The sequence below is a fragment of the Myzus persicae genome, unplaced genomic scaffold (genome assembly GCF_001856785.1).
Source record: "Myzus persicae strain clone G006 unplaced genomic scaffold, MPER_G0061.0, whole genome shotgun sequence".
Lineage (NCBI taxonomy): Eukaryota > Metazoa > Arthropoda > Insecta > Hemiptera > Aphididae > Myzus > Myzus persicae.
The window spans coordinates 198,338-225,328 of NW_019101928.1; the positions used below are offsets into that span (position 1 = coordinate 198,338).

The 26,991-nt window shown below is 27.4% G+C and overlaps 4 protein-coding genes across 13 annotated transcripts in view; 3 read left to right on the forward strand and 1 right to left on the reverse strand.

Annotated features, from left to right (window-relative positions):
• Positions 1-270: 270 nt before the first annotated feature.
• On the forward strand, positions 271-17,212 carry LOC111030790 (folate transporter 1-like). Of its 7 annotated transcripts, none has more exons than XM_022310473.1 (10): positions 271-287; positions 12,160-12,313; positions 13,406-13,576; positions 13,663-13,876; positions 13,950-14,101; positions 14,187-14,297; positions 14,365-14,491; positions 14,979-15,171; positions 15,252-15,390; positions 15,454-15,534. In XM_022310473.1, exons 2-10 carry the CDS (start codon positions 12,191-12,193, stop codon positions 15,532-15,534), a joined length of 1,311 nt encoding a protein of 436 aa, XP_022166165.1. In that variant the 5' UTR covers positions 271-287; positions 12,160-12,190. The 7 variants fall into 7 exon arrangements, with proteins under 7 accessions (XP_022166165.1, XP_022166166.1, XP_022166160.1 ...); XM_022310474.1 differs by lacking the exon at positions 271-287 and adding an exon at positions 11,066-11,306 and having other exon boundaries at positions 14,190-14,297; positions 15,454-17,212; XM_022310468.1 differs by lacking the exon at positions 271-287 and adding an exon at positions 11,066-11,306.
• On the forward strand, positions 8,716-9,456 carry LOC111030793. The gene has a single exon (XM_022310477.1). The coding sequence runs from the start codon at positions 8,716-8,718 to the stop codon at positions 9,454-9,456; it is 741 nt and encodes a 246-aa protein (XP_022166169.1).
• Positions 17,213-18,952: 1,740 nt separating the features above from the next.
• Positions 18,953-24,845, forward strand: LOC111030789 (TBC1 domain family member 5). Of its 4 annotated transcripts, none has more exons than XM_022310465.1 (14): positions 18,953-19,069; positions 19,353-19,454; positions 19,550-19,808; positions 20,133-20,303; positions 22,243-22,337; positions 22,395-22,445; positions 22,944-23,043; positions 23,125-23,252; positions 23,319-23,464; positions 23,529-23,632; positions 23,690-23,778; positions 24,110-24,161; positions 24,231-24,341; positions 24,433-24,669. In XM_022310465.1, the coding sequence occupies exons 2-14, from the start codon at positions 19,381-19,383 to the stop codon at positions 24,667-24,669; spliced, it is 1,617 nt and encodes a 538-aa protein (XP_022166157.1). In that variant the 5' UTR covers positions 18,953-19,069; positions 19,353-19,380. The 4 variants fall into 4 exon arrangements, 3 of the variants coding, with proteins under 3 accessions (XP_022166157.1, XP_022166156.1, XP_022166158.1); XM_022310464.1 differs by having other exon boundaries at positions 19,005-19,231; XR_002604134.1 differs by lacking the exon at positions 24,433-24,669 and having other exon boundaries at positions 18,995-19,231; positions 23,690-23,886; positions 24,231-24,284.
• A 1,601-nt stretch (positions 24,846-26,446) lies between these two features.
• The window catches only part of LOC111030791 (decaprenyl-diphosphate synthase subunit 1), a 35,232-nt gene continuing 34,687 nt past the window's right edge, over positions 26,447-26,991 (reverse strand). Inside the window, exon 8 of the mRNA XM_022310475.1 lies at positions 26,447-26,985. Coding sequence (XP_022166167.1) covers positions 26,764-26,985 — 222 coding nt within the window. The 3' untranslated portion in view covers positions 26,447-26,763. The remainder of the gene's footprint in view (positions 26,986-26,991) is intronic.

Here is a 26,991-nt window from a genome sequence, read left to right on the forward strand (position 1 = left end):
TGAACATTTTTATGTACCTCTAAACTTAACTTTTCCTGTATAATAAAATGCCGAAAGACGGACAGTTTTTTTTAGGTAGTCGGTTAAAAAGTTTTGTGTCAGAGTTTAGTGCTAGTGCGTTTTTGACAGCCGGCAAATTCCTATACTGTAAGTATAGTGTCATTAAAGTAGGGAGTGAAAAACAGTTTAATGTTACGCTACACATTAATATGGAAAATAACAAAAATTCGACCAACCGTAAAGAAAAATACCAACATTTATTTGAATCCAGAAAAGTTCAACAAATGGTGAGTAATATTCTAAAAAGTCTTCCTTTATTTTCTGCAACGCTATCGGCGTGTCTACGGGCCACGGGGGTGGAGGTTATGCACCTGAACCCCCTGCGATTTCGGAGGGTGTTTACCAGTTGCCCCCACCGCTATTATCGCGATTTTAAAAAATATACTAGTTGCCCCCAATTGAATGTACCAGTTGCCCTCCCATGTTAATATATACACAATACAATATATAGCTCGTAAAATAGGGGAGGTAAATATGCAAATCATAAATAAAATATAAAATTCAAAATTATAATAATTTGTCAACATAACATGTAATTTTAGATGCGTCCGAGTGGATATAATCATCAAAAACGTATGAATTGTAATTTAGTATGTTAAAAGAAAAATGCTCGGGTTATTGAACTTGAAATCAATCCGTAAATTATTGTATCCGATAAAATAAATATAAAAACAAAAATATTAGCAGATTAGATTTTGTAAAATCGGTTAGTAATTATTATAACAAAACATAATACTTTTGAATTTTATACTATTTATATGTTGACAAATTATTATATTTTGATTTTGTACTATTTTATATTAACAAATTATTATAATTTTGAATTTTATATTTTATTTATGATTTGTATATTTACCTCCCCTATTTTACGAGCTATGCTATCTATTGTATTTGTGTATATATTAACATGTAAAGGCAACTGGTACATTTGGTTGAGGGCAACTGGTACTTTTTCCTCTAGGTAGTTTGGGGGGATTTAGTATAAAAAAGGGTACTTTTGGGGGCAACTGGTACATGCCCATTTCGGATGCCACCCACTACAGGCTCATCGGATATAGATATAGATAGCCACATGGACAATGATGGAATACTATTATGGAGACCTGTAGCTAAGCTATTCAGTATTGCGTTTCGCATTTACAATCTTATCAGAGAGTAAGTTGTATAGGTGACGAATAAATTACATGTTCGTTGAGTGTTAAATGGGTAAATCAGGGTATGGTCATTATTTGATTGCAGGTTATAGGCTTATAGGAGTAAAATCAAAAGTGGCTCAGATGTATTAGTCCGAAAATAACAATTATTGTACCATACCAAATTTAGAAGGCTTTATCCGAGTTGGGTTCCGTATTTAAAATTGCCTTACCAGTTGGGCCCGGGATTATTTTTAAGTACCTAATATATACACTAGTCGGGTCCCTAATATTTTTTGGTAATTACTACATTATTCTAACATTTTACTTCCCCTTGGCCCTTTCAACAAGCTTAGGAGTTATGTGGGACTGTCTATGATATATTTAGATCTATGGTTCTCAACTCAATACTAGGCACTGATCACTTTTATACATTTTTCATCGTCACGGACCACTGCCTGATTTCAACCCCCATTCTTTATATCACTTACTTTTTTATACTTTGAAAGCGTTGAATTTACTAAAATCGTTGAAAAATTACATTTTAAATCTAAGAAACAGTAGTGTAATTTATGAAAATAAAGTTATTGAACTTGGTCCAGAAATAAATAGTCTTTACCATGATGAAGGAAGAAGGACATAAAAAAAAATGTAGATTTCCGTAGTTTAAATAATACTGTGTTGCAAGGTGGTGATAAGTTTAGAATTGAAACTCACAACATAATCATTGATACATTTTGTTCTGAACTAGACAAACGAATTGAAGCTTACAAGTTTGTTTCAGATAATTTTTTATTTGTTACAAAGTTGTGTATTCCAATTGCTGACACAATTAATGAAGAAAATAACATTGAACAAAGTATTAAGAGCTTTATATTGACCTACAAGGAATATGTAGATATTTATATAAAAAATGAAATTAAACAGTTTAAAGAGTATTTTTCCATATGCAAACTATCAATTGGAGACTATGAACAGACAGAACCTTTTAATATAATTGATCTTTGGAAATGGTTTAATAAAAATGAATTAATTGATGTCTTTCCCAATATTTATACATTGCACTAAAAATGTATTTAACTATACCAAGTTCAAACTGTTCGGCCGACAGAGCTTTTTCAAAACTAACTAGAGTAAAGAACAAATACAGGTCAACATTAAAACAAGAAAATTTGACGGCGCTTATGATATTGTCATCAGAAAAAGACATTCTTCAAACAATTGATAATGAAGCAATTATTAAAGAATTTTGTCAAACAAAAGCAAGGAAAAAACTTGTAAAATATAAATTATAAATAAAGTTATTAGTTATTTATTACTATGTACTTATATATATTTATTAATTATTATAACAGGTAAGGACATAAAACATACATTTTTTTTTTCGTATAGGGGGCTCATTTAAAATTTTGGTCCCAGGGCTTCAAAATGTCTTGATCCGGGCTTGGTCACTAAGATGCCAACTCAACTATCTATAAGTACCCAACGACCGTAGACCCTGTTACAAGATGGAGGCAAAAACCCACAGACAGATGGCACTAAGGCTTAGTGCATTTGTCTGTGGGTTTTCGCCTCCATCTATTAGTAGCTGTCATTTTCAAAAATCTTCTTGTGACAGGGTCTACGGGCGTTGGGTACTTAGATAGTCGAGTTGGCAAGGTGATATCATTCCATACTGTCCTGATGGCATTTGAGGGGTCAGTTGCCGGTTCATCTTCAATCATCTCCTCGTCACATTTCCATTTCTTCCTCGGCCTGCTGGTTCCAATAGTAGTCGACCGCTGCTGGGTTCGGGTCCGGGGCGTAAACGGCGTAAATGGCATCGTAATCTGGTTAGGGTCGGCGGTCTGATCACCTACCCGGGTTATTGTCGCCACTGACCTCCTTGTACCACACTTGGTTGACAAACTAGTACCTTTATCGCTAACTCTACCACTGTTGTCTTTGGCACCCGTGTTTACTACATATATATATATTATTAACTCGCTAATCCAGATTGTTTATAAATTATTACCGTCTTGCGGTTATTTAAGTTTGTTAAGCTTATGGCGATGTTTGAAATATTAAACAGACATGACTGAGCAAGATGATGATCCATTGTAGCTGGTAAAACAATTGAAGAAGAGTCATACGCCGATATTCACTGAGAAAATATCGGCCACGACTATGACAATATGACTACAACAAAGAAATCCGAAAGTTGGATTATGAATTGGATTGAGTGAAAATACACGGTTCCATCGGGCATATATATTATGCCCCTTTAACATAATTTATAGGGGACAATAATTGGCCTACACGGCTACACAATTTAATTTAACCATTCAATTAATACATTTTTCATGCAACCCGTAATCAGTGTTTGATTATTGAAAATTCACCGATGTCAGATAAATAATTAATTTTTTACTTTGTGCATTGTAATTTGTAAAGTAAAATGTAGGTAATTAACGAGACCGGTATTGTCTCGAAATTGTTTATATGTATACTCGTAATATTATGTTCTAAAGTTCTAGACATTTCGTATATAAACTTAAAAGGATAATTTGCTCCAATCTGCTCTTAGTCAAAATATATTAAATCATGAGAAATTATTTTCATTCGATAAATTCTATTACAAATTAAAGAAAGGGAATAATTTGAGATAGTCTAAAATCAATGAAATATGTCAACTACGGTTTTATGATGAAAACGTACTTTTTGATTGTCGAAATCGCTGGACACTGTTTTCATCAGAATCAATCGACTTTATGTTGGTATATTCACGAAATTTTCTGAAGTCAGTTATCAAACCACCTTCAGTCTTCGTAATAGTGTAAAGGAAACCGTAGAAAAAAATTGACAAAACTAATTTTTGAAACATCACAGTAGCTGTTTAACACACGTGTAAGCTCAAAAAATATATCTTATGACTTTTTAAGAACAAAATCGATTAAGTAATAAATAATCATTATTGCAGGTTAGCGGTTACCATGGATGTCCAATGTTCATATTATAATAGTATGGTCTGCATATGGTTGAAAGCAGAACGTCGTAAAATATAAAGTTGTGAATGTGTTAATTAATTTCGGAGATCTTATTCCCACAATAGTACCTATATTGATTATTGTAGTAAATAACTGATCTATTGTTCGAATACTTAAAAAACGTATAGGTAATAGGTATTTGTATTTATATTCTTTTTGAAAGACAGTATTCGAATACAAATTTCAAATATAAAGGACACCAACTTTTTAAGGCCAAATGTAAACTCCTAATACACTAGGTAATAACCTTTTAAAATTTTTACCTGAAAATCAAAGATATTGTAATCTCCTATATAGAAATTTTTCCCTTTAAACAATAGGGTAATATTACTTAAATTCACAATTTTGAAGTTGAAAACTCAAAAAGCTCAAAATTATCATAACTTGAAAATAATAAATTTGTATTATTTAATAAACAAACCCTTGAATAGAGCTTGTTTATACGCTGTATGATGATTCTCAAAGATTAGATTATTTCCATAATATATACTATATACTATACGTTCATATCGGCACTTGCAGTGCAAAATGTTTTAAATAGATCAGCGATATATGCATCGAATATTGTGGAATAAAGATAAAACATGAGAATCTCGGTTGTATCGGAAATTTCCGAACAAATTGGCGTTTATTGCCGATATCGTAGTCTGCTCGTAACTGTATAACTGTGTATTGTTTGAGTTTAGTCTAGTGAATCTTTTGCGTCTTTCACCGTTTTGTGCAGTGAAGTTAGTCACTCTTATAGTTGTACATTATTACAAATTGCAATTGAATTCATGTATAATCAGAATGGTAAAAAGTTATTAATAGTTGATAAATATAAATTTTTTTTACACTATACTGCGAAAAGTGGCAAAAAAACTTGGCGTTGTATTAATAATAAGTGTCAAAGTAAAATTTACACAAATAATACAGAGGATGAAATTATTGAAAAACATGTAGTTCTATAATTCAGAATCATGATGAATGAAGAACATGTATACATTAAAACGCCAAGAAGTCAATAATTCACTGTCAAGGAAAGTAAGTGAAGACAATATTTATAGAAAAACCTTCCAAGTTTATTTTAACTGAAATCAAACATTTTAATAACGAAAATAATTTAAATACAACTGTTCTCAATTATATTAGACGAAATGTGTATAATGCACGTAAATCTATTTTGCCACCTTTGCCTAAAAGTATTGAAGAAGTTCACGATACTTTAAATGTAATGGATATACAAACAAACTGTTTTGAACAATTTGTTTTATTAAATGATCAAGATAGCCATATTATTATATTTTCTTGTATAGAAAATTTAAAATTTCTTTGTTCTAACGAAAAATTTTTTTTAGACGGTACTTTCAATTAGGTATTGTACAAAATATTTTTTGCAGTTATTCACTATTCATGGTTTTAAGAATCAAAATGATGTACCATTAGTCTTTGCTTTGCTTCCTGACAAAAATAGCCATACATACAGTACATTATTTTTAAAAACTATCGAAATTTGCTTGCAAAATAATTTACGGTTTCAACCAGTTACAGTTGTGGTGGACTTTGAAATTGCTATTCATAATGCAATTAAAAATATTTGGCCAACAGTGCAAATTCATATGGTTGTAATTTTCATTTGTGCCAAAATTGGTATAGACAAATTCAGCAATTATAGGCCCAACGAATGATTACACTAATGATGAATCTGAAATTGGAAAATTTTTAGTTCTCACATTCAGTTTACCATTATTGCAAGATGCTAACGATATTGAAGATTGCTTTGATTTGTTAGAAAATATGCCATCTGACGATAAAGTCCAACAATATTGCTACTATTTATCTGAAAATTATATTTTTTCGTTTTCATTATTTCCTCCAAAATTGTGGTCTTCTAATGATACTACAAATACATGTGAATCATTTCATTCAAGATTTAATAATAATTTTTATCATCATCATCCAAATCTCCATTTATTCGTGAAAGTTTTGAAAGATATTTAGACCGAAACATACATTAAAATTAGAAGCAGTCATACAACACAGCGTAGACGGACAAAAACTATTTCTAAATATCAATTTATACTTAATCAAAAAGATAAATATATACGAGGAGAAATTTCACGTTTAGAGTTTATCTCCAAAGTATGCCATAAAAATATATACGTAAATGATTATGACTTAGTATTGTTTTATTGAATTTTTTATTATTTTTTTCAAAAAATTTTTTTTTAAACGTAAATGATAATGATTATTGTTTTATTAACATTTTTATTATATTTTTCAAACTATTTTTATTTTATGTGTTAATTTATTGCATGACTGATATTTTTTACAGCAATACGATATTAATTTTTTGTAGTAGTTAACAGTTAACACTATCTTTTATAGGAGATAACACTACATTTATAGGAGTTTACCATTCGGCCTTTTTAAAAACGTATTTTGAATAAACATTCGAAAAGTATTCTTAACGACATACTTGTGTGCTCTGTCTTAAAATGTTACATTTGACATATTGTATTTACAGTAGGTGCACGTTAACCTGTATTAAATTCTTATTGGAAAGTAGGTACACCAAAAAGAAGTATTTAAATAATTTTTATTTTAAATATAGATTTGCCTATTATCAATTCTAGTTTATATTTTAAAAATAAAACGTTATATCTGTTTTATCTTCTAATTTAGTTTTAGTGTAGCTTGTGTTGTTCTATTACGTGGTGAGTTCGTTCGTTATTTTGTATCATATATTTTAATAATAATAATTAAAATACGGAATCATTATGACTGATTTTGTTTTAAACTTTTAAAACAAGGGTTTAAGTAAATTTTGTTAAAATATACAATTACAAATAATAAAGGGAATAAATTGTATAAGGAATGACAGCAGTCAGCAATCGTGTAAAAAATGTGAAAGAGCAAAAATTCAGTAATAAGTCACACAGGGGTTACTCAGGAATGACGAAAAGTGACATTTGAGGTAGATGATTTCTATTTCAAATTTCAATTTATTATAGATTCCGAGAGGAGCGACGAATGCATTGATTTTCCAATGATATGTGTGTTTTTTTTGTGTGAGTAAATATGCTTCAATTTTCCACTCCAGCATCGTTTCTGGTAAGACAGTGAATCTAATTGGCACTTTAAGGTGGTTAAGGTCTTTCATGTACTTAGTACTTACTTACTCAAAAGTTTAAAAGCATATTATCATATTTTATACACACAAATACACAATGATATTTCAATGGCAATGTGCTTAGTGACGGTCATGAGCATATTAATTTAATATAAACAGGTGTTACAATTCAACAAAAAAAAAATGTTTATATTAAAATTAATCGACGCAGAACGCAGCAACTTTCATATTATAATTTAATCAATGGCGAAACCGATAAAAAAATTAAACAACAGTAAATTATTTTTTTACCTAGGTAACACTTCTTAATAGTTCACACTGTCCACAACTTTTTCCGAAGTGATTGTAAAAGTAGTTAAGTCATAAGTCATGGAAAAAAATGTGATCGTTAAGTTAGAAGTTTTTTAAAAAATAAGAGTGATGGTAGACTGGTAGCCGGTAGGTACAAAACTAAACCACTGAGCTGTGGGTGGTTGAATATTATTTTTAATGCGGAGAGACGACGCTCGCATCAGAAACGACGAATAGTGTATAACCGAAGGTAGTTAAGTTTGTATATCAATACATTTAAATATTATGTATTTATTTGTTTCTATTTGTGAATTATATTTTATACAGCTTATTGATAAATTGAACATAGTTTTTTTTAAATTTCATCCATTTTATTTGATCTAGTCTGTGCTTACACAGTTATAGGCGCTAAGCATTATATCACAATTGAGGTATTCAAAGGTGCTTATGATACAAACAACATATTTTTGGAAGGAAAATACTAAATAGGTAACTAATATAGGGTTGCCATTCGTCCCGATTTCGCCGGGACACTACCGGTTTTTACTACAGAGTCCCGATATTTTTCATTTCCCGGCCGGGACGTGGGTAAGTACCGGTTTCTTAAAGGACTATCCAAGGAAAAAATAGATAAAAGCTAAATCGTTAGTATTTGGTTTAATTAAAAATTGTCTACCGTTAAAAATATTATCCGTCACTCCGTTCGATCGTTATCGCCGTTTTAAAATGACGCGTGACGTCACTGGTTCCATTGGTCGGCGGCCCGCCTATTTCAATACACGCAAATCCTCAACGCGTCGTTAGTTATTTATTTATAAATTAACTTAAAATACTTGAAATGAAAAATGGATTTCATATTATAAAAGCATAGATATTTTCCTACAATTTGATACCAACATCCTATTGAAATAATAAATATTAAACTATTAAGGATGGAAAACATTTAATTTATCCATTATTTATACATATTTTCGTTTATTAGTAATTTACAAATATTTCACCAGCCGGTCATGTTATATATTAATATTGCACTTACTTAGTAATAGACTTGCACAGCAGTAAAATTATTGATTTTAATTCAGTCCAAAAAGGTATGGGTTCTGGAGATTTGGAAAGAAAAGCTTGCGAATCGTTTATCGATAAATTAATTGAAGAAGAAAATTGTAATATTGAACTATTTCTAACGGATCGACATAGAGGTATTCGATATTTTTTACGTACAAAATATCCTCAAATTGAACATGAATTTGATGTATGGCATTTGTCTAAGAGTTTGTCGAAAAGATTGAAAGGACTTGACAAAAAATATCCAGATGCATATTTATGGAAAACGAGCATAAATAACCATTTATGGTGGTCCTCTCAAACTTGTAATGGTGACGGATCATTACTTGTTGAAAAATTCACCTCAGTTCTTAACCACATTAGTAATATACACGAATGGGAAGATAATGGCAGAACAATAAAATATGAACACGAAAAGTTAAACGACGAAGACTTAAAAAACAAGCTTTGGATACATCCTAATAGTGAATCTTACTTTGCGTTGAAAAAAATTATTATGGCTAAAGATTTGTTAAAAGATTTACAACATGCAAAACATTTTGTACATACTGGTCGCTTGGAGTCTTACCATAACGTTCGCTTAAAATATATGCCAAAAAGAATACACCTCAAGTTTAATGGAATGTATTTACGTTCGATAATTGCCATTCTCGATCACAATTATAATGTAAATAAAACACTCGTAGGAGAGAAGTTAGTTTTTTCAAAACCAATCGGCCGTCAAAAAATCGTTACGAAAATCCATCAAACAATTGGCGACAAATTATAATTGAAAATATCAAAATGAATGCAAGAAAAAGGCAACAATTTAAATACAGAAACAAGTACAATCGATGACAATTTGCAAATTCCGACCAATATAGTTTCAATACCAAAACCAAATGTTCAATTTATTTTTAGTTTTCATAATCATCTGTTGTCGAGTAATATTCAATATTTCTTCATCCAAAATAATTTTTTCAAAGGAAGTAGTAGCACTGTAGCAGTAACACATTTTTTTGAATCCAATAATTGTTTAATGTTATGAAATTCTGAACAACACATGCATTCAAAATCGTTCAACATTTTTGCACAATTTTCACAACTACACCACTCATTTACTTCTACTTGAGTTCTTCCCTGAACAACCGGTAAACATAAGGATATAGAAAAATCTGGTTCAAATCCATCAATGTCGCCAACATTTGGCTCAAAACTATATAGTTTTAAAGACATTTTAAAACGTACAAGTACGGACGTAAAGATAATAAATGCGGAGACACAAAGTGCCTAATATGTTATAATATGTAATAAATTGTAATACTATTGGTAACAGATAACGAAATAAAACGAATTTAGTCGAAACGTAGTTTGTTGTGGTATTTAGGAAAGTCCATAATCTGAACAAATGAAAATAATATGTATAAATTATGGACAAAACAAACGTTTTCTACGTTTAATATTTATTATTTTAATAGGATGTTGATATCAGGTTGTAGGAAAATATCTAAGCTTTTATAATATAAAAACCGCTTTTCATTTTGAGTATTATAAGTTAATATATAAATAAATTACTAAAGACGCGTCGAGGAAATACGTGTATTGAAATAGGCGGGCGGCCGACCGATAGAACCTGTGACGTCACGCGTCATTTTAAAACGTCGATAAGAACCGAACGGAGCGAAGCAACGAAAAACTATTTTTATCAAAATGAATAATTGTTTTCATTCTTCAATCAATATTTCATAAAAACATTTTTTTTTAATTTTCACTTGGATAGTCCTTTAAAATAAGATTTAAACAATACACATATTAGTAAATAAGTAAGACCACTCTGTTTTAAATTAAAAATTGTGTACCTAATTAATTTTTTTAGATAATTTAAAATTATATTTATGAATAAGATAATAATAATACTATTATTACATTTTGTGCTATTTCTAATTTTAGACTTTTATTTATTATAAATTATAATATAATAGAAATATTAAATAACGTTGGACTAAAAAAAGTATTTTTAAAAATTCCAAAGAATGTGTTGTGGGGGGGGGGGGTATTATAGTGTCCTGACTTGTATTTTTGTATAAATGGTAACCCTAAACTAATAGGTCAGCACTCCATTGGTAAAAATATGTACAAAAATGTCATCCCCCTCTTCCAATCACACCACCGATATCACCAAAGTACGACACTCTACGTTGGTAACAATATGATGGTAACACGTTACCTATAAATTGAATACTGTGCATTATAATAATATATTCAATACAAGACACGATGTAATGAAAACCTGGCTGGCTAAAGGTCATACCATGGTCATAACCTTTATGAGATTTTCAAAGGTAGATTGTTATTCTATCTTATCACTTATCAGCGAACAGATAACAATAAGATGTACATTTATCTCTTCAAATCATGGTTCTGGAAAATAAAGAAATTATTGTACATTAATATTTAATAACTATAATCATCTATATATTGAACATAAAAATAATTTAAACACGTCTTATTATAGTCTATAGGAATAAGGAATTCAGGACCATCAACAAACTATACATAATATATATATATATATATATTTAAATGTTGGTAATATCTTACACTTTACCCATTACATTAACTCTTATTTATCTCTAAAAGGTAATTTAAAAAAAATGTATTTATTAACCTAAAGCTAATAGTTTAACACAAAGCTTTCAAGTATTAAGACTAAACTTTTCAAATGTTTTAATAAATATTAAATATAGACTTAATATATTTCCTATATTATATTATTATACCTTATTCCTATAGTATAGTATTTATAAATATTTACTATATTGCATTTTTTAAATATTGCACGAAACCATGATATTACAATTTAATAATATTGAACGTTTTGAAAACATTGTTATTTGTGGATATTATATTAATAATATGAGATACACCAGCTACTAGCTTCTGCATATGATAATACATTTTTTTTTGTTTACAGTTATTAACATTTAAAAAATATGTAAATAACCTGTAATCACTTATCCATACTTGATTAAAAATCATTAGCATGTAATTATGATAGATTATTTTTAACTCTTGAAATTTTAATCAGCATGTAATATGTAAATAATACCAAATCTCTTTTTCTTATAATATTCTAAATGAGATATAATTATACAACAATGATCATAGGTATAAAGTACTATTGGTTGGTTATAAATTACTATATTTTTTTAAACATCCATTCAAAGCTTTTTAATCTTGAGTAATGAAACAATATACAATTTACAGTGCTGTAAACAATTTGTATTAGATAGGTTTAACATAACTATTTATAAAGATAATTTACCTAAACAGGTTATCAAATATTAAATGTAGCTACTTAACCTCAGTAAATTACTTTAATGATGATTAATATGTGGTAGGTAAATAGTATCTCTTTACTTCCTTAAATTTAATTTTGACTATCAACAATAATTAAAATATCATTAAATAAATTTTTTTATGATTGTTTTAGGATTGTTTTTTGTTAAGTATTTTGTTTCAACATGACGTGGAAAACTATTTCCTTATGCTTGTGCATTTATGGAGTTTTAAAAGAGTTCCGTCCATCAGAATCTTATTTCATTCCATATTTACTAAGTCCACGGATGAATTTTACTGAAGAACAGGTAAGAATTATTTTATAAATATTAAAACATAAGTGAGTATCTTAAAAATATTAATATTTATTTATTGTTAATTTTAATCCACAGTTAATAATATAAAATACATTTTATGTATTAATACAATTTTAAATTAATATATTATATGAACAAAAATTTCAAAGTTATAATTAAATGTACTTTATTAATTTTTTAATACAAACAAGGTAAGTGCAAGGTAGCTATTGGGAAAACAGATTAACAAAATGCGCTCTGGTGGAATCAATTTCTAACTTCCAATTACGGATATATAGATTGTGACTGCTCCGATTTTTTTTTACTTAGTTTTGCTCAACTACCGATGCTCTGGATATAAGTCTTGCATTGTTTATTTTACTATTTTTAATAAATTAATTTTGTTATTGTAACTTTATACGCTGGTAAGTACAATTCCTTCTAATATTATCAAATAAATTTAAGTATACTTCACTTGAAGCAAAACGTATACAAAATGTGGAGGAAATACATACAAACTGAAAATAGTATCCAGACTCCAAGTATGGGGGAAATCCCCTAACCATCAGTACGACAGCGTTGCCAGTGTTAATCTGTCTCCCCAATAAGTTAATTAAAAAAAAATGATAAACCTAGAATGTTACCCTACAATTTTCAACTCTCATCAAACCATAGTCTTTAAATTTTGTTTTTATTCTGTAAGATGTATTAGAGTAACTAATTAAAGCTTGCAAATTGTTAAACAAATTACATGGACCACATTGCTTAATTATTTTTTTAAATATTTAAATATAAAATTAGATCAAGGTACTATTAATATTTAATTGTATATTTGTATGTACTAGCCACAAGAACAAGTTCAAAAACATAGGTTGGAATATTCTTTAGCATTATGTATGTATAGATGTCAACCCACTTTAAATGAAAATAAAAATGTATTTCATCATACATTTCATAATAGGCTTGTTTATTTTCTAAAAATTAAATGTAGGTATTATTTAATCTATTAATAATTCAAGATCCAAAATAAAAAATTAGGTACGTCAATAGGCATATGCCATATGGGTATTAATAATAATTAAACATTTTTTTACTCAATTTCAGGTTAATAATGAAATACTTTCTATTGGTGTTTATGCTTCAATGATATTCATGATTTTTGTTTCTTTAACAACTGACTGGCTGAGGTATAAAATTGTTATTGTTATCCAAGCATTATGCGGTGTTTGTATTTATGCACTGTTATCTTTATGTACAAGTTTTACATCTATTGTTGTAAGTAATGTTACTGTTGTTTCAAATGTAAAATAATGTATAACACATTTTATTGGTTTTATATTTAAATAACTTATTATTTTTAGGTAGTTGAAATTTTGTATGGCTTGTTTGTTGCTACAGAAGTTGCATACTACACATATACATATTCTGTTGTGAATGTAAAATATTACCAGAAAGTTACCAGTTACACAAGAGCTGCACATCTTATAGGGCGTTTCTTTTCAGGGTTTCTTTCCCAGGTGTTTATTTCAACTAAATTAGTTGATACATATCAATTAAATTTCCTCACATTAGGAAGTTAGTGTGTTTATATTCAAGATGTGGTAAAATAGAGTATTATCAATTTATATATTTTCATAATAATGCTCAGGCCTGACAGCTGCAATGATGTGGACTATAACATTACCAGCTGTAAAAAGAAGTGAGCCTAAGTCAGAAACTCAGAAAATGAATGTAATGGATAAAGCATCAGAAACAAAATTAGAAGATGAAGATGATGATTTAGCTGAAAATAGTATAAAAGTAAGTAAGAATTAAAAATTAATTATGAAATATAATAACAACATTTGTATACTAATACTCAATTTATTTTCTAATATACTTTTAGCAAAGCCAGATGTCATGGAAATATTTCAAGACCATGTGTAATGAGTATAAGAGTTTGTATATTTTGAAGTGGTCATTTTGGGTGATAACTGCAACTTGTGTTTTTAATCAAGTATAAAAAAAGTATAAATAAAAAAAAAATTATATAATATGTATATAATTCTAAAATTGTTTACTAGGTTTTGTATTATATTCAATCATTGTGGGAATCTTTGAGTAATGACGAATGCCTTCAGAGTAGTATTATTAATTGTACTAAAACTTCAGAATGGAATGGAGCTGTTGATGCTGTTTATACAATTTTAAGTATGATTAATACTAACCTAACCAATTTAACACCAAAAATATAACAAAAATGACATAACATACTTACATACACTTGGTTAATATTGATTTATTGCTATCAATTGCAAGATACTACTCTACCAACAACCTCAACCATCTGGGTACCTATTTTAGATTAGATGGGTGCTATGTCTTGGCGTATCTAATTGTTTAGGAGTATAAAAGTTAAGTAGTTACGTTCAACTGCTTATTTGTATAATATAATATGTATATGAATGGAAATAAAGCTAACATAGAAAAAACAGGAAAATACTCCCTCTGGAATTTTTACAGCTTAAAAATAGTTGCTCTTCGCCACTCAACATGAAATGTCCTAATATGTATTTGTTATGTAGGTATTAATTTCCTTCTATACGTTTCAATAAAATTTTGATACAATATAATTCGACTATAGTTTTCAAAACTAATAATAATAATTATAATAAATAATTAATTCATTTGGTTTTAGGTACATTTATTACATTTTTATGTGGTTCGATTAAATTGAATATGGATAAATATAGTAATTTACTTATTATTGTAACATCTTTTATCCAATGTGCTGCTCTTTATATATCAGTTTCGTACAACTCAATCTATGTATCATATATCAACTACATAATTTACTGCGCAATTTATCAAGGGATGATGACCATTGCCAGGTTTGATATACAATACCTAATTCATTATATTTTTAATTTTATGTTAAAAAACCAAATTATTTTATTATCTTGTAATAAAGCTCTGAAATAGCAAAGTGTGTCAATAAAGACAACCATGGATTTGTGTTTGGTGTTAATAACTTATTAGCTGCAACTTTACAATCATTAGCTACATTTTTAATGACTTTAGCTGGTTTGTCATCATCCTCTAAAATTTTGGTAAATATTCATACTCTATTCTCTAATAATTATGTTAGTAAATAATGCAATTTATTTTTACAGTTTGAATGGTATGCTGTATTTTGTTTAGTAATTGGAGTATCTTATTTATTTATATCAATTTTACAAGTCATTAAGAAGTAAGTTTTGTTAAACACATTTAATATTATGATATTAATTAGGTGATTTAATTAATCTTAGTGACTTAAGACCTAATATTTTATTAAAATATGTATATTCATTGTAAGCTCAACATGACATTTTACCATTGTAAACAACATTATAACTAATCGTTCAAATAATATTAATTTAATATTTATTACTTTTTGTGTAATTATTTGTATGTAATATGTATAATAAATAAAATTTTGTAATTTAATACAAAGGCTGTATTGATAAGTTATGAACTCATACCTATTAATAAGCAAAAATTATAAGTACATTAATATTTTGAAATAATAAATCTAAATATAAAATTATGGATTTAAAAAAAATGTAAACTATTTTAGAATACCTAAAAACTAAGTAATACCAAACCTTAAAAACTACTTAATTATTATTCATAATGTATATTATTATCTTATCAATTTGAATGCATTGATTAGGCAGTAATGTAGAATATTATAGGTGATTATAATGTTCATATAAATTGGAAGGCACCTAATAACCATAACCTAACCAAATTACTTAGTACTTAGTATTTGGTAAACAATAATTTAGTTTGTTAAATTTTGTACAGATTTAGGTTATTATAGTCAACTTATAATAATAATTAATATTAAAAGTAATTTAAAACCACACCTGTAGTTGTTAAAATTTAATTTGATGATCATAAAATAAGAAAAAAATAGATCTTTATTCAAAAGCTTTGGTTTATCAAATTTGTATAGGCTTGTATAGCATACTATATGTTGATTCATTTTAAATATAATACTTAAATTTAAAAAAAAAAATGTGTATTAAATACTGGGATGCTGGAATGAAATAACCTTTCATAGTTGATGGAACATTTTTACATATGGATATAAGTCATAAGAGTTAATACTAATAACTAGATAATAGTTAATACTAATAACTAGATAATAGTTAACTTATAAGTTTATACCAAAAAGCTCTAGTAAAAAAAAGTGTAATTTTTATTTTACTTACAACTTTAAAAAAAAGGTCTTTATGTGATTGTTCATCAAATTTGACCAAGATTTAAATAGATATAAAGTGTATAAAATTAGGATTATTTTTCCTCAAAATCTTGGGATCATCATTCATTGCATTGTGGAGGCACTAGGCAGTGAAACTGATACACTCATCAATGAAGTACTTATTTTGTTTTGCACTGCCGTATTGATTTACGTACTACCTACACTTGAAAATCCAAAAAAAAAGCTTAAAGTACCTGTTTTAAGTTAGATTCCCAAGAGTTGATAACATTACTTCAATAGTTCAGTATTTCCTTCAATCTTTGACCCTATCTAGTTAATCATTTTCAGATCAGTTTTAAGCAAATAATGGGGTATTGTAATTTGTAACTACCTATCTAGTACCCATGATAAATTAAAAGTAAAGCAATAAAAAATATAGTATTTCACACTACCATTTATCAAAATTAAATAAACTGGGCTATAAGTGAATATGACTTGATCGTCTCTCACCCGAATAAGACCATCTACAGTGATAAAATATTTGTAAATTAATATAGTATATCAAATTTTCTGTTTTTTTTTTTTTTAAGTAGCCTATTTTTAAGTACAGTTTGAGATTGGAAGCAGAAAAAAAACTCTGGCACCATTTATAGATAAATATATTTTTTTAGCGTTTCGTTATATACGTATTTATAATTTTTTTCGAACCCCTGCCTCTTCTTAGTCTAAGTTTGTATTATTTGATTTTCCTTATATTTTATACCTAGTACCTTCTTACTTCCTCTTTTAATGTCCCTTTGGTTTGGAATTTTGGATGAATGGTGAAAAGTTTTCTATGTTTTTTTCATCTTTTTTGAATTCTGATTTGTATAGTACCTTCCTATCTAAGTTTGATTGATCAAAATGTATGATGAAAAATTGATATAAAATAAAACCTCAGTATTTATAACTACAGAAAAAAGTCAAATTAAAAAAGTTGCTCACCAAGAAAAAGTCTAAAATAATAAATACAATAGTATATATATAATTATTAGAATACTGCAATTAACAGTATAATATTGTAATCACAACTCTTGCTGATGTTATGAATTACTAAATCTTTTTTTCCAATTACTGTATTAAGTAGGTATGAATTCCATTGTGTTTATGTTTACTTTATTATTAAAATAATAACTAATATAGTATAGCTAGAATATCAATCATAATTCACCAGCTCTCAATATTCTACAAAAATACAAACAATAGTGTTAATATAGTTCTATAGGAGAATAAGATGTTTGATTACAATATTATAGCACAGATTATATTAATTAATATATATTAAATATATTAATATTTTTATTTTAATATAATCTGTGATTATAGATTATAGTCCATAATAATGTTGAGTCATTGGAGATAAAAACAATTATAGCAACATAGACAAAAAATGCATATTATTTTAATTAATGATTTAATAATGTTACAATATATCTACTCAATTATAACTTAATAAATGAAATAATTTTTATTCTAAAATCTTAAAATTTTTATCTAAATGAAATGTGAATACCTAATGATATGTCATGGTTTTTATAATAAGCCAACTACAAGTTCTATAAATAAGAACGGTTTTTGCAACTAACACAATAGTTTAGGTCGCAATATAATATTATATGTCTATGGTTTAGGTATACTTATACGTGATCCACCGACAGTTGTTTCATTGTTTGATAACATACCGTTTTCGGCTCTCCACTAGACTACCCGATCCATATTCCATACTATAAGCATAGTATTGTTCTACGGTATGAAGAATATATTAAATAACACATTAATTCTTATACTATGAACTCACTGATTCATAGATTTGTATACAGACTTTTAACCTTCATAGATGAACTTTACTGACGAGCGACGACCCGAACTCCGGTGCTTCGATCGGCGATCACAGAATAATTAATTATTCTGTTTCTGTGCTTCGATAATTACTCATTCCTGAATTTCGATTTTCGGTAAACCGTAGTCAATATCGGTTAAATCATAATATTTTGGAAGGTACAATCATAGATATACACAATTATACTGAAGCGCGGCTCGATCAGCTGTTCGGGTTCTTGTTTACAAATGGGAAATATATATATATGTAGCTCACGAATTGAGATAATATACAATTGTTTGATGTATAGATTTATAGAGGTATATTATCCTAAATCGTTGTCTTACCACGGAATAGGTGAAATGTTTAATTTACACCTATTCTGCGGTCTAACTTCCTCACATATCTATAATTATAGTCTATAATTTATAGATCTGTGAACTACCTAGAATAAATTATTAATTTTTTACAATTTTACATTTTTACATAATATATTTTTGTTCTGTGGTTCTTATCTCGTGATAACCGCGAATCGTAGATAATATTTAAAAATGTATAGATAAATTACAATTATCTGACGTTATAACTTATAAATTATAATAGTGATACAAAAATTAATGACAAATTATTAAATAACAATCAAAATCGAATAGCTCATTAGCTCAATCGCTCGATGATTTAGGTAGATATTACTGTATTATTTATAATATTAAAAATATAGTTTGATCATTTGTGTGATCCCGTTTTACGTTTCATTATTGAATTGACGTGCGTAATTGAATGTGAATGTCGAGTGACCACTGTCCAGCAATATACACCTTATAACGTAAATAATTACAAACAGGTAGGTATTTATCTTGACCTCAAGTCCTCAAATGACCAGAAAAGTTGTTATTGTTCTCCCTGTGTGCAGTGATGCTATGCATTATTAGTTATAATATTAATTAAAATAAACTTAATTTTAGATCAAGCAATATTTGTCGTTAATTCTAAATGTTTTACTCTGACGTGGATGAGGACAGCATTGATGATAATAATAGTAAAAATGTTTCCGTCAAACTATACGAGTATGTACATTTTGTTAAAATCTTAGTTTTAATTGAATTCTATGTATTTAAGAAATGTATATATGTATATAATTTATGATTTGAAAATTATATAGAACTGAGTGGAAATATTTATTCAATATCACCGACACTGATGAACTACGGATCACCGCTATTAAAGCCAAATTGCGGACATCTAGATTTAGAAGTGTGTGTTGGCGTCTTTTACTGGAAATACTGCCACCAAATTCATCTGAATGGTTGACGACTATTGAAGAATATCGGTCATTGTACGAACAAATTAAATCTACACATTACAATGATCCACACACACAGGATTCTGGACCGGACGACCCACTGTCACAAGACGAGGATGTTTGTTTTTCCCAATTCATTAAAAAAAAAAAACATTCTATGGAGAGATAACCTCTGCACTTGTTGATGCTAATAATATGGGAGTTTAAATCAATATTTAGTATGAAAATACTTTTTGTTCATAGATATCATAAATTAGTTACTTAATGTTTATTAATAATATAGTTTGGTCATATTACAAATATATATAATTTTATTTGTGACATTGATTTTGTCTGTAACTTTTGCAGAGTTTGTCGTTGCATAGAATTTATACTGATTGCTAGTGTTTGTATATGCTCAAAAATTGAATTAATTGATTTATTTCAACATTGTTTATTTTAGAGTATTTGGAAACAATATTTTAAAGACATCGAATTAAAAAAAATTATTGAACAAGATGTGGTCCGAACTTCTCCAGAAGTTGAATATTTCGGAACGAAAAAAATTCGAAACATAATGATTGATATATTGTTTTGTTATTCAAGGGAACATCCTGATTTGAGCTATAGACAAGTATGTAATATTTTAATTGTGTATTTTTTTATCTTGACGTAAGTAACACCTCATTATAACTTTTATATAAATTAAAAATAATTGCTTGTTTAGATGTTGACAAATGATTATAATAATAATCAATATTTACAATAAATTGTTTATGAAATAAAAAAAATAAAGGCTTAAAATAATATATTATAAATTTTACAAAAAATATTTTTCTAAAATAAAATTATTTGTTGATGTTTTAACATTCTATTTTGAATTATAATATAAAACCACTTTTTACAATCTGCGAAGTTCTCAGTTTAAAAAAAAAATAGGTCATATAAAAATCACAATTTGAAGGCCCAAACTATGGGCTATTAGTCTATGACGTTATGAAGTATTCCCCATATACTGGAAAATATGTGAAAAAAAAAGGTAAACAAATGGGCAATTAAAATTGGGAAAAGTATAGATTTGGCAATTTAAAGTATATCATAATATTCTGATTTACATTTTAAACATTAGTTTATATGTAATATAAGAAAATATACAACAATTGTTGGTTGGTAAATAATAAACAGTAGGTTACAAATTTTTTATTTTGACAAATCTTTTTTTTGTGTCCATTTTAAAATAATATCTAATATGCAAAAATTTAAATATTAAATTGTGCTCTACAAACAAATGTAATGTATCAGAAGGTAATGATACTGACTGTATTGAATCAAAGAACAAACAAATAGAATAAATTAATTATGAAAAAGCTTGCTTGTAAGTGTTAGGTAATTTTTATCTGCGTGTGTTGATATTTGCTTCTTCAATACATTTATAATTTGGCTTTATATTTTGTAAGATCTTATTTGTGAAAGTTGCATAGGTTGATTGGAAATTGTTTTTAATGTGTTTTTCTTTGTGAGAAGACTGAACATGGTGTCACTGTGACGTGAATAATTTGTGAACTTATTATTTACACAGGTGATAGATTGTATTGTTTTTAATGTGTTTTTTTTTACCTTTTTCGTATGAACATTTTACATTTAATATTATGAATGAATCTGTAACAATTTTGTGTATATTTTGGTTTAAATCTGTGTGTGTGCTCACATCTACAATGTAGCCTAGTTTTTATTCTTAATGAACACATTTATAATTTAGTGATCAATTATAAAACAGTCTAATCATAATCTATTAGAAAGGTTGTTGGTGTACGGCGATCTACCGGTGTTATAAGAGATCTATCATAATTTACAATTTGGTGCGCTATCTGCCAACTATTATGGTCCCACACACTGGTAAAACAATAACAATAATTTGATTTTAGACTTATGTTGGTGGCATAATGAGATTTTAAAAATTTGATATTTTATTACTAAAAAATTAAATGCAAAAGTCCCTTCAGTTTGTAATTATGTAAAAAGTAGGACTAGGGACTACTATATTAACTACTATATTTACTATACTACAATTTGAATTGACTTGGATAAAACTATAAATCACAGCGACATTTTGTAGACTCACACACTAGAGCCCATTTCCAACACATTGAATATATATTGCAGATTAAACAAAAAACTTATGTTCTGTTTGAGTCCAGGCATCCGTCAAAGGATTTAATTTTTGATGATTTTTAAGCGACGAGAGCAATATTTTGTATTAGTAAAAATAATATTCTTATATAACAAGTTTACAATCTTATTTTTAAATAGGTACATTTTTGTAAATTATTTGTTTTGTTTTAAATAATATTTCATGTAAAATACTTCTTTATAAATTAATATTTACTAAAGTTTACTTTAATATTATGTGTGAGGCACTTGTATGTATTTTGAGGTATATCGCTTACATCACCAGTGAGCTATACATGTAGATTGTAACAATTATGGTAGATCACTCATGACACTGTTACTGATTATTGGTTTTTGTTTTATACTACAATTGTATTTATTATTACATTTTATTCTTTATGTAGGGTATGCATGAAATCCTAGCGCCATTATTGTTTGTTCTCCATTGTGACCATCAGGCATTACTTCATGTTTTGGAACAGTCATCTTCTGATGTTAGGTAAATTCAATTAAATTTAAAATGATTGATTTATCCCAATATTTTTGTTTTTATTAGTGATTTAATCCAGAAAATCCTTGATCCTGCATTTTTGGAAGCAGATGCATAGTAAGTACTTTATTGTTAATCCCTACACTCACTGTATTGGTTTTCTATTTTACAAAATTTGTAAAACAGTGAAGTTCTGTGTAGCAGAACCAACCTTGTATTGTTAATTTAAGTATTAGAGTGAATTGACCTACTATCAAACTCTAATTTACAAACATTATTTGTGTTTGTAGGTTGGCCTTTTTAAGAAATGTCAATTATAAATCATGCGTTTTCATATTTTAAAAATTCATAACATGAATAAAAATTGAAACATAATGAAAAGCCTACATACAAATACAGAATAGATGATGTTCTTAAATTAATGGTTGACAATAATTCAATTCACTCTAAAACTAAAGGTGATAACTCAAAGTTTGTTGGCTCTGCTGAACTTAAATTTGCTATGAAACATAGTCTGTGTTGTACATTTATAAGACTAAGACAACACATGCTGATGTCGTGTCATTTATTAATAAATTTAGTACTTAAGATGACTTAAATACTTTTTACTTTTAGTTCCATATTTAATATTATAATGGAAATAATGAAGGATTATTATAACATTAATAATTTTATCATATCTGCGCCAAAACCAACCAAGCATGTAAAGACTACTGTGAGTTTATATGAATTTGTTAAAAATTGATATCTTTGTTTTCTTGCTATTGTAATATCTAATATATGTTAATTGTTTTAGAGTTCTACATCTGATAGTGAAGTTGTCCAAAAACTTTCCAAAATACGAGACACAATGTTGACAAAACATGACCCAGAACTATATGGGCATTTATTGGATTTAGATATTTCGTTTACTACTTTTGGATTGTAAGTAGATTATTTCAGCCGTAGTAAATTCTTTTCCAGTCGAATAATGATTGTTATCATTTTTAGGCGTTGGTTGAGATTACTGTTTGGTGGAGAATTTTTATTAATAGATCTATTAGTGTTATGGGATGCTATTTTTGCCACATCACCTCAAGACTTTGCATTGGTTAATCATATTTTTGTGGCTATGTTGGTTCTTATAAGAATTCAATGTAAGTGATACAATGAATGATTTAATTTTTTTTTATCTTTATTTAAAATAATTTTTATTTTCAGTACTAAAAAGTGACGTTACCGACTGTTTAAATTATTTAATGAGATATCCTCGTGTTGATGTGATGACTGTTATTGAATATGCCTTGCATATGTTTGATCCCAAGGTAAAAATGTTATTCATTTAGTTTAATGGATTTTGTTATAATTTTATTTTATTGCAGATGTACATATTACCATCTAGTATCAGTTCTCTTAAACACGATAAGAGCGACAATATCAAATTGAATATTACAGAACACCACATAGAACGGCTAGTATTTATATTAACAACAAATAAATCAAATCGGTTTTGTATCTACAAAGTCTTAAGTTTTAAGGACTGGAAAAACTTTTTTTTAAAGTGATATCACTATTTAAAGTAATTTTAACTCTCAAGTTTAATCCAATTAATAAACTATTGGTACTATTTAATTACTATTTATATGAATCTACTAATTGGTAAAAAAAAAAATAACAGTGCTTAAATCAAATATAGATTTTTCTCTTACAATACAATAATATATATGATTTTATCAATTGTTATCATTTATGAATAAATTAAATTTACTAATGTACTTATGAATAAATTGTTTTTATTCTAGGCCATCTAAACTTGTTAGTTATGCACCAAGACCAACCAGAAATTCAGCAGATGTAATTAAAATTTAATTACAACTATTATATTTTATCAATTTTTATATTATTAATCTTATACAATTTTAGGACCTACTTGAGTTGTGTAGAATTAAATTGTCGCAGTATCATTCCATTTTAGATCCAGCCGTCCCTATTCATAATAAAGAGGCAAGACAAGCTCTAACTGGAATGCTAGAAGTAAAAAAAACATAGTTATTTAATAGTGTCTAATTAAAATATGTAAGGTATGAATTTGTGAACTATAATTATAATATTATCTTTTATACAGTTGTGTGGAATGCTTAGTTCGCGTCAAGGCATCATAGAAATGGGCAAAGATGTTGTGCGGAGTACAACAACTCCAATTGAAACACTCCTTACACCTGAAACACCAGAAGGAGGACCGTTGTTACCCCCTCCAGCTTCTGCTATCACTATGAAGGTATTTCGTAAGACAGAAAATTCTACTGACTCACAAATACAAGGAGCACCAATAAAAAATCCATTGAAACAAATGAAACGGTAAATACAATTACGCATTTGCTTAATTTATTTCGCCTATGAATTACATCTGATTAATGTTTATAAAGATTTGTAATTTCTGTGATTTTATATTTTTACTACTCATATTACATTCTCATGTTAGTAAGTTTTAAGCATATATTTTGTTGTTTTTTTTTTAAAATATATTAACTGAGTATACTTGACTGTTAAAAACATGGCATTTTGTTAAATATAAGTTATAATATGAATAGTTTTTATCTAATTATAACAATTATATAAAAATCAAAGGTTTTATATTTTTAATACCTTTTGCAGAATCTGCGAGTGTACTATAAACTTCAAACATTAATTTGATACTATTTCAAACACATATTTTAAGATCATTATAATTTGTAGTATCTACTATATAGTTGTTAATGTGTTTTATACAAATTGAAGGGAAAAATAAGAATGAGCACTATAATTAAAGAAAACAGTGTTATAATTCACAATTAACAATTGATGAAGCAGATACTTATTTTGAGTAATGTAAGTTGTAATAATTTAATAAATCATAAATAAGCATTTTAAACTATTGGTTACCTAGATTTTTATAGCTGTAAATTTTAAATTTAAATATTCTATTAAGTTCTTATTATGTTTAGTTAACCTATTGTTCAACAAAACAATTAATAAGTTCTTTAGTTTAATATTATCTTGCACAATTTAAATTAATAATATAATTTAGTTCAAATTCTCATCGTTACAGATGATATTAAACTAAGAGTATGAACTAAATTAACATTACTAAATGAAAAGCCCTTAATTTAGAATTATTAATGAATACAAAATCAACACTGATACCTAACCGTCTTAAAATTGTTTTTGAATAAACTGATTTTTCATAACATTATCAAGAATAATTATTTTAAATGTGTTGATTATAAGTATTTTTAATATATTTTTACATGTGTAAAATATTCTTGTAATTATTGTATGAAATACATTAAAATATAAAAAAGGAAAATGAGTTCAAACAAATCATATTATTGAAAAATCTAAATTAAGTGTTAAAAATAAAATAAATACGTTGTTTTAAAATATTATTTTTAATATGCTTATAAGACCCAAATACCCAAATATATATATGCAGATTTACAACACATTTACAAAAAAATTAAACAATTTTTTTTATACACAATGGTAATTTTAAATGGTAAAAAAAGATAATCATAATAATAATAATAATAATAATAATAATAATAAATTAATATAAATCATAGACTAATAAAATAATATTTTTATAGATAACAAAATAATGTATTTTCTTTGGTATTTACAATTTGTTTCATCATCAAGTTAAGAAAAATAAAATGTGGGGAAAAAATAAGATTTTGTTAGTCAGTTGTACTGAATTTTATTTATGTTTAATAATATAAAAATTATACTTGATTCTATACATAGAATAAAATTAAGCGATACACCATAATCTTAATTATAACATCATATTAATCAAAAGCTACAAAATGTGGGTTTTTGAAATATATTTTGTTAAAAATGAATGAATTTGTGCGCTGTTAAAATTAGATTATAGTGTACAGAAAACTATGATTAGTTGTATATATTCTAAATATATATATTTATATGATTTGTCCATTAAATTATTAAGTAAACAAAAAATTCTTGGGTAACACAAAAAAAAAAAAATATTAAAAAATAAATATGGTACGGTGATGAAAATCATGTAGATCACCGATACAACGGTATGATATAGAAATTACTTTATTTTTGATAGTTGATATTATGATGGTATTTTGTTTTAAGTACTAGCGTTGAAAAAAAAAAACAAAAGTATGTAGGTAATTAAAACTAATAATAAACATACATTAAAAATAAAATAATATAATAACAAAAATAAGTGTACCTTTGAATCGAGGCGATTTTAAACTTCGAACGATATAAATAAAATAGTTATCATCTATAGATTATATATTATTTTTTTTTCGAATAGCTGGGACTAGTTTTATATAATAACTGGTTCACCATTACGTTTTTTTTTTTTTAAATTGAATCTAAACATCTGCGTACACATTTATCTCTGAGTACCCTAAAGCAACGTGCAGCAAAGGGGATTTGGCTATTTCATGCGATTTACTATCAGGTCGGGTACGACCAACAGAGACTTCTGATACGGCGACTCGGCAATCTTGCCGGCCAGACGAGTTGCCTCGAGACAGTGCTTTTTGGCAAGGAACCGCGTCTGTTCGAGACCCTGTGACTTGTGCACCAGCTCGAAGGCGCGTTCTGCATCGCCCGGCTCTTGGAACCGCCGCATTATCATGGCATTCAACTCGGGGTACTGCAA